At 45.7% G+C, this 13,332-nt stretch overlaps 1 protein-coding gene across 1 annotated transcript in view; it reads left to right on the forward strand.

Annotated features, from left to right (window-relative positions):
* The window catches only part of dph5 (diphthamide biosynthesis 5), a 121,673-nt gene extending 111,004 nt beyond the window's left edge, over positions 1–10,669 (forward strand). Inside the window, exon 7 of the mRNA XM_068037557.1 lies at positions 10,408–10,669. Coding sequence (XP_067893658.1) covers positions 10,408–10,643 — 236 coding nt within the window. The 3' untranslated portion in view covers positions 10,644–10,669. The remainder of the gene's footprint in view (positions 1–10,407) is intronic.
* Positions 10,670–13,332: the final 2,663 nt, after the last annotated feature.

The raw sequence follows: 13,332 nt of genomic DNA on the forward strand, positions 1-13,332 counted from the left end.
AAAGCTAGCACGGATTTGTTAAAGGCAATAGCTAACTTGATTGACTTTTTCAATGAGGTAACAGAGAAGGTTGATGAGGTTAATGCAGCTGATGTGGTGTACATGGACTTCCAAAAGGTGTTTGATAAAGTGCAACATAATTCGCTTGCCAGCAAAGTTGAAGCCCCTGGAATAAGAGGGACAGTGGTAGTATGGATACGAAGTTGGCTGAGTGACAGGAAACAGAGAGTAGTGCTGAATGGTTATTTTTCAGACTGGAGGAAGACTGGTTCCCCAGGGGTCGAGACAAGGACCACTGCTTTTCTTGATTTGTATTATTGACCTAGACTCAGGTGTGCAAGGCACAATTTTGAAATTTGCAGGTGATACAAAACTTGGAAGTATTGTGAACTGTGAAGAGGATAGTGATAGAATTCAAGAGGACATAGGCCGGTGGAATGGGTGGACACGTGCCAGATGAAATTTAACACATGAAAGTGTGAAGTGATATTCTTTGATAGGAAGATCAAGGAGAGGCAATATAAAATAAAGGACACAATTCTAAAGGGGGTGCAGGAACAGAGAGACCGGGGAGTGTATGTGCACAAATTGTTGAAGGTGGCAGGGCAGGTTGTGAAAGTGGTTAAAAAGGCTTCCTGAACTTTACAAATAGAAGCAAGGTAGTTATGATGAGCCTTTCTAGAACATTGGTTCGGCCTCAGCTGGAGTTTTGTGTCCAATTCTGGGCACCGCACTTTAGGAAGGATGTGAAGGCTTTAGGGAGGGTGCAGAAAAGATTTACGAAAATGGGTCCAGAAATGAGGGACTTCAGTTAAGAGGATAGATTGGAGAAGCTGGGGTTGTTCTCCTTGGAAAAGAGGTTGAGAGGAGATTTGCTAGAGGTGTTCAAAATCATGAGGGGTCTAGAAAGAGTACATACGAACATAGGAATTAGGAGCAGAAGTAGGCCATTCGGCCCCTTGAGCCTGCCTCGCCATTCAATAAGATCGTGGCTGATCTGATTGTGTCTCGAATTCCACACTCTCAACTACCCCCGATAACTTTTGATTCCCTTGCCTAACAAGAATCTACCTCTGCCTTAAAAATATTTAATGACCCCGCCTCAGGGAGGCTCAGTATCTGTGTCCAGTTAAGCAGAGCTTGAAGTATTGTGTGTCCTCCAACAGGGACTCTCCACTGATTTCCTTGTCTCCAGCACCTGCTCCTGCTCACATGTGAATGTGAAGTGCGCCTCACTGTGTGACATGAATTTAAATGTAATTATTTCCAATTTAATGACTGGACCGTGATTTTGTGAATGGAATGTGGCACTCATGTGCCTTCAGCTTTACGACTGTTAAAAGGTGGCGGCACCGAGGCGTGAGGCCTCCATGCCACAACAGGGAGGTATCCTGACCATTGCAGAGCAGGGGAAGGGGAGCGTTCTGTGGCCATTGCTGCTCTGCTGATATAGGCTCTGCAAGGATGTTGTGTCTATCGGGGCTTTGCAAGGGGGTTGTGTGTATTGGGGGACTCTGCAAAGAGGGTTGTGTGTGTCAGGGGCTCTGCAAAGGGGGTTGTATCGGGGAGCTCTGCAAGGCGGTTGTGTCGGGGCTCTACCAGGGGATTGAGTGTATGGAGGGCTCTGCAAGGAGGTTGTATGTATCGTGGGCTCTGCAAGGGGGTTGTATGTACTGGGAGCACTGCAAGGGGGTTGTGTGTATTGCGGGCTCTGCAAGGGGTTAGGTTGGGTGTATCGGGGGACACTGGAGGGTACAATAAATGCTGTGTTAGTGTATGGTGGCTCACACTGCTGGAAAAGATGGTAGCTCCACAGTAATTTTTAGTCTTGAGGCACATCAGGCATTTTGCCAAGCGAATATTTATAAGCATAGTTGCCAAGGCAGGCTCCTCTCTGCATCTGAAGCGATCCGAAGGCCCCAGGACACCTGCCATGGCTCTCATACATCCCAGCAGAGACAGGCCCAAGAGGCAGCTGACCCTGAGCTCCACAACGAGAGCAGCAGCAGCTGGCCAGGCCAAGAAGGGTCCATGTATATGAGAGAGTATACAGAGCTCGCATCACCTACCTCCAAATGCCCAGGCACATTGCCATCGAGGACTACGGTTCTGCAGGGAGGCCATTACTGGCTTATTGACGCTTCTGCAGGGTGATTTGCAACCTCTGAGATTTGGGTGTCACCTTTTGCCATTGGCCCTAAAGATACCGTGGCACTGAATATCTACACATCTGGATCTTTCTAGGGATCCACCGGGGACATGTGTGGGTCTCACAGGCTGCTGCGCAGTGCTGCATCAAGGAGGTGACCAATGCTCTGTCCTATAGGGCCGGCATCTGTGTGTGCTACCGGACCGACCCTGACAGTCAGGCCGAGAGAGTGATCGTTTTCGGGGCCATAGCTAGATTCCCAGAGGTGCAAGGTGTGATAGATTGCACGCATGTGACCACCAAGGTTTCAACAGACCAGCCAGCCACCTTCATCAACAGGAAGGGCTTCCATTCAATCAACATTCAACTGGTCTGTGACCACCGAAAGCGTTTCCAGCAGGTATGTGCCCGCTTCCCAGGAAGCAGTCATGACGCCTACATACTTGGACGGTCCCAGGTGCCTCAGCTTTTCAATCCCCCCACTTGCCTTCAGGGATGGATTCTTGGGGACAAGGGCTACCCATTGCTGAAGGTAAGCATGCAGGTGCAACAGGCGGTAAAAAAGACAAATGGTATGTTGGCCTTCATAGCGAGAGGATTCAAGTACAGAAGCAGGGATGTCTTGCTGCAATTATACAGGGCCTTGGTGAGGCCACACCTGGAATATTGTGTGCAGTTTTGGTCTCCTTATCTGAGGAAGGATGTTCTTGCTATAGAGGGAGTACAGCGAAGGTTTACCAGACTGATTCCTGGGATGGCGGGACTGATGTATAAGGAGAGATTGAGTCGGTTAGGATTATATTTGCTGGAGTTCAGAAGAGTGAGGGAGGATTTCATAGAAACCTATAAAATTCTAACAGGACTTGACAGGGTAGATGCAGGAAGGATGTTCCCAATGATGGGGGAGTCCAGAACCATGGGTCATAGTCTAAGGATACGGGGTAAACCTTTCGGGACTGAGATAAGGAGAAATTTCTTCACCCAGAGAGTGGTGAGCCTGTGGAATTCGCTACCACAGAAAGCAGTTGAGGCCACAACATTGTATGTTTTCAAAAAGGAGTTAGATATAGCTCTTGGGTCTAAAGGGATCAAAGGGTATGTGGCGAAAGCCGGAACAGGCTACTGAGTTGGATGATCAGCCATGATCATAATGAATGGCGCAGCAGGCTCGAAGGGCCAAATGACCTACTCCTCCTATTTTCTGTGTTGAAGACATGGCTTCTGATGCCTTTGAGGAACCATCTCAATGCAGTGGAGGCGAGGTACAACACTTTCCACGGCTCCACCCGAGCTACCATTGAACAGGCCATTGTGCTGCTGAAGATGAGGTTCTGCTGCCTTGATCGATCTGGTGGAGCCCTATAGAATGCCCCCGCGAGGGCTTAGCATATCTTGGTGGTCTGCTGTGCTATGCACCATTATAGCACTACAGAGAGAGGAGGCCTTACAGGAGTAAGATATACCTGAGCGACAATCATCCTCCAACGAGGAGAATGCAGAGGAGACAGGCACAACCAGCAATGGATGATGATAACATGGCAATCGAGGCCAGACATGTTGAGCGACACACAAAGGAGGCAAGAGACAACCTCACAATGACCTGCTTTCAGCCACCCTGATGTCCACTAAACGAGAATCCAGTAAAGACTCACCTTCATGCATGTAGTCTGCAGCCACCTTTCCATCTGTGTTCCCTGAATGCCGACCAGCTGCAATGCATGTTCGTGCCCATGGGAGAACATATGTTAATGATATCTGCAGTCACGTTGCTGTGATAATGAGGGCCGTGATTATATTGGCACTGCACTAAGGAGTAGGGTGGAAGTCAGACGCTCACAATTAAGGTATGTTGGAACATGGTTTTCACACAATGATGGCTAATGATTGGCACAAAAGAGAACTTAATTAAATTCCAAATAACATGTTTGCGTCACCCGTGAATACCCATGTGTGGCTAGGTGCTTTTAATATGCTTGCGGGTGTGCCTATACAGTATGACCCCTGCGCTAGCAGCTGTGCTGGAGGCAGGCTGCTGATCAGGATACCCTTGGCCTGAGACAACTTCAGTGGCCATCCTCCAGGTGCCTGAGGCCTGGAGGGCCACGGCTACCTGAAGGCTTCCTGCACTGGTGCAGGACTCTCCTCAGGCTTTGCGAATGCTGGAGCTGAGCTCACTGACGAAGGGGCTGAGGAGCCGGTGTCCACACTCGGAGCGCCCTGAGGGGAGCCCCCAGATGTGTAGCGCAGCCTTTCCTCCTCCCTTTCAAGGCTCGCTGGAGCTTCCCTGCTCACCAGAAAAGGAAGAGGAGTGGGAGAAGTCTCCAGGCTCCTGTTCCTTCTCTCGCTTTGCCACTGCTGTGTTGAGCTCATGGCCAAGGTCACCCTTGGTCTACCCTCTGCCATCCTCCCTTCTCTTCAAAGTGGGGTGTTGAGTGTTGAAGAAAAGAAACAGTGCTGTGACTTTTTATGCCTCACAATAAACTAACCTTCTGTAGACTGCAAGGCAGGGCTAGCAGGCTTTTAGAGATAGTGCCAGTACTTGATCCGCTGTCAGCTGATGCCGTAATCAGCACCTTGCTTCCCACACTTGACACGTGACTGGGGTGACAGCGTCTCCATTATGTTAAATGGCCGCCCATTCGGTAATCATATTGGCATGGCCGCACACATGATGCATGGGAACATCGCCGTCTAGTGGGCTCATTAACTTCAGCCCTTCCTGTGTGACCTGTCACCCACCCGAATTTCTTTAGAAACAGGCACAATTGGTGGGAATCGGTGGATAATTGGTGGGGATTAGCAACTCTGGTCAATAGTTGGTCATCTCAGTAATTCTAAAATCATTTGATTAGGCTTTCAGCAAACTTTTATTATTTGTTCATGGGATGTGGGTGTCGCTGGCTAGGCCAGCATTTATTGCCCATCCCTGATTGCCCTTGAGAAGGTGGTGGTGAGCTGTCTTCTTGAACCGCTGCAGTCCTTGGGATGTAGGTACACCAACAGTGCTGTTAGGAAGGGAGTTCCAGGATTTTGACCCAGCGACAGTGAAGGAACAGCGAAATAGTTCTAAGTCAGGATGGTGCGTGGCACGGAGGGGAACTTGCAGGTGATGGTGTTCCCATGCATCTTGTCCTTCTAGGTAGTAGAGGTCACAGATTTGGAAGGTGCTGTCGAAGGAGCCTTAGTGAGTTGCTGGAGTGCATCTTGTAGATGGTACAAACTGCTGCCACTGTGTGTCAGTGGTGAAGGGAGTGAATGTTGAAGGTGGACTGCTTTGTCCTAGATGTTGTCAAGCTTTGAGTGTTATTGGAGCTCATCCAGGTAAGTGGAGAGTATTCCATCACACTCCTCACTTGTGCCTTGTAGATGGTGGACCGGCATTGGGGAGACAGGAGTTGAGTTACTCGCCGCAGAATTCCAGTTCAGTTCTGGGCAATGGTAATCCCCAGGATCTTGATCGTGGGAGATTCAGTGATGGTAATGCCATTGAACATCAAGGGGAGATGGTTAGATTCTCTCTTGTTGGAGATGGTCATAGCGTGGCACTTGTGTGGCACGAATGTTACTTGCCACTTATCAGCCCAAGCCTGGATATTGTCCAAGTCTTGCTGCATCTGAACACAGGCTGCTTCAGTATCTGAGGAGTTGCGAATGATGTTGAACACTGTGCAATCATCAGCGAACATCCCCACTCTGACATTTTGATGTTGGGAAGGTCATTGATGAAGCAGCTGAAGATGGTTGGGTCTAGGACAAGAGGGCATTTTCCTGTCATTCTCTTTGAAAATATGCTTATAAGTTTATATGGCTTAGTGGCTAAGGGTATTGCTTGATATATTGATCCAAGCAGGCCAGGAAGATCCCACTATCACCATCACCACCACACAGACCTGTAGCTGCCAGTACCTCACCCTAATATTACACACCTAAAAATGCAGTCTCCAGATATAACTAAAGTATGGACGGCTGTAGTATCTATATTTTTACTACTGGTTATTTTTCCGTTCCAGTGGACATAATATGAAAAATTTCACATGTCCAGCTTTAGAATTTACTGGTACACTGATGATGATGGCCCTTCACATCTGATTCCCAGGACCAATGAGATGAACATCGCCTTGAGTTTGTTGGCTGTAAAGATACAATGTTTCAGATAGTCAGTTTCCAAAACTGCTCCCACCTCAATGCAGTAGGTTATAAATAGTTTGGGAATTGTTCATCAGAGGTTGAATGAAAGCATGCTGTTTGGGCCATTGATGAGGGATTTTTACTATGAATTTGTCCTGAGCATTACCTGATGTACAAGTGCTTAATGTTGACACTAAGAAACAAAAGGTGGGAAAGTGTTCAATATCCCAACACCAACAACCCTCACCTTGACTAAAAAGAAAGAACTTGCATTTATATAGCATCTTATCCTCAGGCTATTCCAAAGCACTTCACACCTTTTTAACGTGCAGTCACTGTTGATGTGACAAGCATAAAAATCAGCAAAAAGTCTCTGCATTATATTTAGGTACTTCAGAACTAATTCTCAGGCTAACTTTGTTAAGGTATTTGTGAGTGAAGAAGTATTTTTCCCTTCCGTTTTACCAGTTTCTCTCCTGAAAGTGTTGATTCCTTGCTGGAATCTGGGTCCACAAGCACAAGGCATCCTTCAGTGCTTTACCAGAGTGGTCAATATTTGAGTCTTCTCTTAGTATTGATACAGTATTTGACTGTTAGTAACCATCAAAACAGTTCAATTCCACCAGCTTTCCTAACACCACTGGGGAGCACCTCATATGAATAATCAAGTCTACCTTAAATTACCCTGGAAGGGTAAGGTATCTCAAAAATTTTTAACATGTTTCACACTGATACTATGCAGTAGCAACACAAGTGGTATTTTCCACTAACAGGATGCTGCCATCAAGCCAAAAAGATGTTCTGTCTACCATACAAATGAGTAATGTGGTATATGAATTTCAGAACTGGTGCGATGCCAGGTACGTAGGCCATAGGTCCCAACGACTGAAGGATCGTATCAAACAACACGTCCATTTGGCTGTTCGCAATAGGCAGAGTACTGACTGTACTCAATCAGCCTGTACTTTGAAGATTCAGAACACAATGTATTACGTTAGATGTGATTCCGCGATTGGACAGCACTTGCTGAACAATCCCGAGTGTGCTTAGAATGATACTAACAACCAATTTAAGATTATCAATCAGGCTCGTGTACGCTTGCTAGAAGCTACATACATTCATACACAGGGACCTGTGCTCTGCAGGCAAAAGGAACGTTTTTGAATTAAATGAAAGCCTGGGGACAGTAGTTCCCTGGTGGATTCTCCATGGCAATGCCTTGACCAATCAAAGTCGACTTGCCAACCAATCAGCACCCTTTTCTCATGCAATATAAATTGTTGCTCCCTTTGAAATTTGGCATTCCTGCGTCTGTCCTGATGAGTGCAAGATGAAAAGCTTCAACAGCATGTCTGTCCTTTCAGCAGTAATCAAGTTCATAAACTTTCTTTTAATAAATGCATTATGGATTGATACTTGGGGGGGGGGGAAATGAATTCAAGGAGATTATTTTGTTTAGCATGAAATTAATCACCTTTATCGCATTTGGTCTTTAGCATTATAGGAACAAGAGTAGGCCATTCAGCCCTTGAGCCTATTCTTCCATATAGTTAGATCACGGCTGATCTGTAGTTCAACTCATTTCATAGAAGCTTCTGAGTCTGCATTGTCAGTATGTCATTGATTTAAAAGTTGACTGAATAGTTTCAGTGTTCTTTAATGCATGATTAAGGGAGTGGTGAAGAAGGTAACAATGACTGTTAATGCAGAGGGGCTTCTTGTAACTTTTCATGAGTGAATGAGCAGGTCACTGGAAGCTCTGTGCTATCAAATGATCTCTGGATGCAAGGCATTTTTCTGGACCTCCTGATGCTCCTACCTTCAAGACTTCACCCAAATCTTCCACATCAGTTGATGACTGTTACTATTGCTCTGCCTGCTCTAAATGGATTCTGGGTTGCCATGTTGTGGAATGTGGCAAACACTAAAATGTTGTGGGAGACTTTCTGTGGGGCTTATTGTAGGGAGCTGCCAGATCTATCGAGGTACCCGAACTCTTGCTTCAAGAGCTCTATAGTGTTCTCAACAATGTTCCTGATAGTTTCACGATTATGGTTGTACCTGAGCTTTCAAGCATTGTAGGGGTTGTGGAGGGGTATCCCTTGTCCACAAGCAGCCATACTGTTACATTGAGGAAGGGTGGAGTAGTGGGGGATAGTTGAGTGTCATGGGATGAAAGTGTGTGATAGCTGCCAGTGAAATTGACACAGACTTACATGATCCTTCTGCAATGATCACAGACCAGCTGGACATTAATGTAAGTCCTTCCTATTAACGAAAGCTGTTTGAGACAGGGAGATGAGGACTATGTCCCCTCTAGCAACCTGGAATGCTAAGGTGGGTGGTGTCCTTGACATCCACTGGCAAAGCATAGCCACCTGGCCCAACAGGCAGCAAGTCTTATGCCAGAGATCAGCGACAGCCTCCCTGGAGAGACACAATTTCCTCAAACACTGTTCCTCAGGGATACTCAGGAAACTGGCATTTGTTCTATTAACTCTGTGAGCCAGCTATGATTTTCTACCCCTCATCTGTTGTGTTCTATCATGCTATCTGCTGTTTTTCCTGGTTATTGAGGCTGCTGATAATATATATCAATGATTTGGATGTGGGGACCAAATATATTTCCAAGTGCGCGGATGACACCAAACTAGGTGGGAATGTGTGTTGTGAGGAAGCAAAGTGGCTTCAAGGGGATTTGGAAAGACTTAGCGAGTGGGCAAGAACGTGGCAGATGGAATATAATGTGGAAAAATGTGAGGTTATCCACTTTGGCAGGAGGAATAGATGTGCAGAGTATTTCTTAAATGGTAAGCGATTAGAAAGTGTAAATGTCTGAAGGGACCTGGGTGTCCTTGTCAATAAGTCACTGAAAGCTAACATGCAGATGCAGCAAGCAATTAGGAAAACTAATGGTATGTTAACCTTTATCACGAGGATTTGAGTACAGGCGCAGTGAAGTCTTGCTTCAGTTATATAGAACCTTGGTTAGACCGCACCTGGAGCACTGTGTGCAGTTTTGGTCCCTTTACCTTAGGAAAGATATTATTGGCATAGAGGGAGTGCAATGAAGGTTCACCAGACTTCTTCCCGGGATGGTGGGACTGTCCTATGAAGAGAGATTGGGGAAACTGGGCCTGTATCCTCTAGAGTTTCAAAGAATGAGAAGTGATCTCATTGAACCTACAAATACTTAAAGGGATAGACAGGGTAGATGCAGGTAAGATGTTTCACCTGGTTGGGGAGCCTAGAACCAGGGGACACAATGTCAAAATAATGGGGAAGCCACTTAGGACTGAGATGAGGAGAAATTTCTTTACTCAGAGGGTTGTGAATCTTTGGAATTCTGTACCCCAGAGGGCTGTGGAAGCGCAGTCATTGAGTATGTTTAAAGCAGTGATTGACAGATTTCTAAATACAAATCACATAAGGAGATATGAGGATCGTGTGGGAAAAAAGCATTGAAGTGGATGATCAGCCATGATTATATTGAATGGTGGAGCAGGCTTGATGGGCTGAATGGCCTACTCCTGCTCCTGTGTTCCTATGATACTGCTGCTGTTCATATTGCTGCTCCTGTTCCTCCAACTATTCATGAAGCTAGAATGGCTGAGTGTGTTAATTCAGGGTGAGTAAGGCAAACATAAGCAGAAAAAAATCCCCAAGCTTACAGATCCTTTGTACATCAAGTAAACACACAGTTCCTTATAAACTCAGTGCCTGCACATGATTCCATGTTTAAATACTCCTCCAGTCAGCCTGTGAAACTAACCCATTGGGGTTTTACTTAGCAGGTTGGCCCCTGAGCAAGACAGTCCAATTTTTCCAGTTAAAAGCCTGTTATGGTCCTAGTTACATTCTAAGACCATGATTTGCATATATTGATAAGGTGTCTGCCTGCTTCTGGTAGTGTTTCTGCCACCTAGAAAGAAACTCAGCGATTAAATCGGCATTGAGCGGGCAAGGGCGGTAGGTACACAAACAATTTTAACAGCACCACTGCCCCATTCACGCTGGGTGGGTTGGGTTAAAATCCATCTCTAGAAGTTCAGCCTTGTTCACTGGTGAATATGCTTAATGCCGTTTACATGCCCAGATGTATGATGCTGTTGTGTTTTTCTATAATGCAGCACTAACTGAGGAGACCCTGTGTGTTGGACTGGCCAGAGTGGGTGCCAAAGACCAGAAAATTGCAGCTGCAACCCTACACCAAATGGTGAAAGAGGATCTTGGTGGCCCTTTGCATTCCCTGATCATCACAGGGCACATGCATCCTATGGAAATCGAGATGCTTAAACTGTTTGCTGTGGACGATTCAAATTTTAATAAACTCATAACTCTTGACGGATCAACTTATTACTCCTAGCAAAAAATAAAGTGCAGTTTCAAGTCTCAATTTTCAAGTTTTGTTTTTTCCTGGAAGTGGAGGACAAACTGGAGTGTCTGATAAGGGAAATGATAAAGGGCAGTTCTGCAAAAGGGTCTATATCTGAAACATCAACTGGCTTGTTATCTCCACAGATACTGACTGACCTACTGAATGTTTCCAGCATCTGCAGTTTATTTTGTTTTTTGATTATAAAAAGCGAATCCTTGAATATATTAGTTTTAAGAATTATAAGGACTTCTAGTGGGATTCAATACTTAAACTAAAAGCAGTTAATCAATCTCATTTAGGATCAAGTGGGTAAAGACACTGATTGGTGCAACCAACCAGCTGTACACACTAAAATGCCCATGGTTATTTCTTTTTATGTGCTGAGTTGGCTCATCTCTTCCAGGGCAGCAGATAAGATGATACAACTGGCACCCCTTTAGTCGGAATCAGTCGGTGTTTCCACTCCTGATCACCAATTGGAAAGTCTTGCTGCAAGCATGTGTGGGTATAGGAAAGGAGAAATTTGCAGGATTATGGGGAGAGAGCAGGGGACTATTGAATAGCTCATCAAAGAGCTGGGACAGACACGATGGGCTGAATTATTCCTGTGATTCTATGGTATCAGGTGAGCACAGGATGAACCAACCTTCACTGTTTAGGTTCATACATGAAGAACTGAATAACGTATTGGAGGTTTGCTGGCACCTATTGAATTAGATCCCATGATTTACTGCCTTTATAAGAGAAAGGGAGAAAATTGTTTGGAGGGGGATGAAGCTAATCAAAGCAATGAATACCACATGTATGGAAACCTAAAATTGTTGAGCAGATTTGGAGGCACACATGATAGGAAATGGATAGAATACCACTAGGACCAGAGCTTTATTGAAATTCAGAGAGCAGAGATTCAAGGTAGTTATAATCTTGTTCCAGTTCAAGTATATTAAAGTAGTGTTACTAATGTGCTGTCTATACAGATCATCCTGAATTATCCTTCAATGATCCAATCTTGCATTATCTATTCATTGTGGTCTAAAATCACCAGTCTCTAATGAACTTCTCAGCTTCTTTCTGCTTTTAAGAATATAAAATATAGAAGGAAGGGGTAAACCAATCAGTATCTTTTGGACAGGGTGGGTTTAGACAATTTGCATGGTATGCACCTTACCCAACTTAATCTGAATAACTGCAGGTAAAACTACTAACAAGTATAACATTGAAAATGTCTCCTTGCATGTCAATGGTAATGCAGCAAAAATCTCAGTCTATTTAACATGAGAAGCTACAGCATTTAACTCTAACTGATTACATTCCACTAATCATATACCCATGATCCAAATAGCACTAGAACTGCACTGTTCTGTGGAATATTTGGTTATTTTTGTTTATATTTATTCTCTAACAACAACTGGCATTTATGTAAAGGCTTTAACATTGGAAAATATCCCCAAAGTGCTTCACAGGCACAATCAAAAAATGGCGATGAAGCCAAAAGCTTGGTCAAAGAGTTTGGTTTTAAGGAGAGTCTTAATGAAGGAGAGGTTTAGTGAGGTAATTTCAGAGCACAGTGCCTTGGCAGCTGAAAGTATAGCTGCTGATGGTGGGGCAAAGGGAGGGGAGATACACAAGAAGCCGAGTAACAGAAACAAAGGCTGGAATTTTACGCCCACTGTGGGCTGGAGGTGGGGGGTAGGCGTAAAATTGAGTGAGAGGTGTGGGGTGCAGTTTCCATCACTGCAATTTTACGAGTAGTGGCGGGAGCTGACAAACTGCCCCCTACCCCAGGCCAATTAAGGATTGCCACTTAAGGACCTCCTGCCCCTGGTATATTACCAGCAGAAGGCGGGCCAGTAAAACCGGGCTGCCTTCTTGTGGGGGGCCCTCCTGATTGGATATCGTGTGCCCGACAGAGGGCCCGCCCGTGGCACAAGCCATCCCCACTGGAGCACCTCCCCGCAAATGACGCTCCTGCTTTTCCAGGACAGAGCAGATTGTCCCCAGTGAGGCCCCACACATTTAGCTGTATTCCGGGACCTCGTCCACGTTTCTGGTCCTGGCTGGGTGCAGTCCAGCAGTGGCCACTGCTCCTGGTGGCTCTGCTGGGACTGAAGATCCGCCAGCCTGCTGATTGGCCAGCAGCTCTTAGAGGCCAAACTTCCTGCCTCCAAGGGACAGAACTCCCGCCCAAGGCCATTTGAGGGCGTGGGCCACATAAAATCATGGCGTGGCTTTCAGGCCCTGCAGAGGTGTGCTCGCCACTGACTTTTTCTGTTGGTTAGCAGGGCATCTGACCCAAAGTAAAATTCCGGCTAAAGTGTTTGGGGCAGGGAAGGGGTGGTAGGGTTGAATGAGGTTGCAGGGATAGAAAAAGGTGAAGTCATGGAGGGATATAAACACAAAGATGAGGATTTAAAATTTGGACCATTGAGCGACAGAAGCAACCTAGGTCCGTAAAGATAGAGATGATGGGTGTCATAGAACTGTTTTTTATCCTCTGTTTAAAACAGTGTGCCTTTCAGACTAAACACAGTGTGCCAGCAGCTGCACCTGTTTCCTAGGCCACAGCAGGAGAGAGAGGTCATGGTGTGCTGTAACTTTTAACTGTGGATAAAGATTGGTTTCAACCGGTCTGAACTAGAGACCGGTGAAGTGTGCTTCACTGAAAGGAAGGATCCCT

Source organism: Heterodontus francisci, chromosome 8 (genome assembly GCF_036365525.1).
Source record: "Heterodontus francisci isolate sHetFra1 chromosome 8, sHetFra1.hap1, whole genome shotgun sequence".
NCBI lineage: Eukaryota > Metazoa > Chordata > Chondrichthyes > Heterodontiformes > Heterodontidae > Heterodontus > Heterodontus francisci.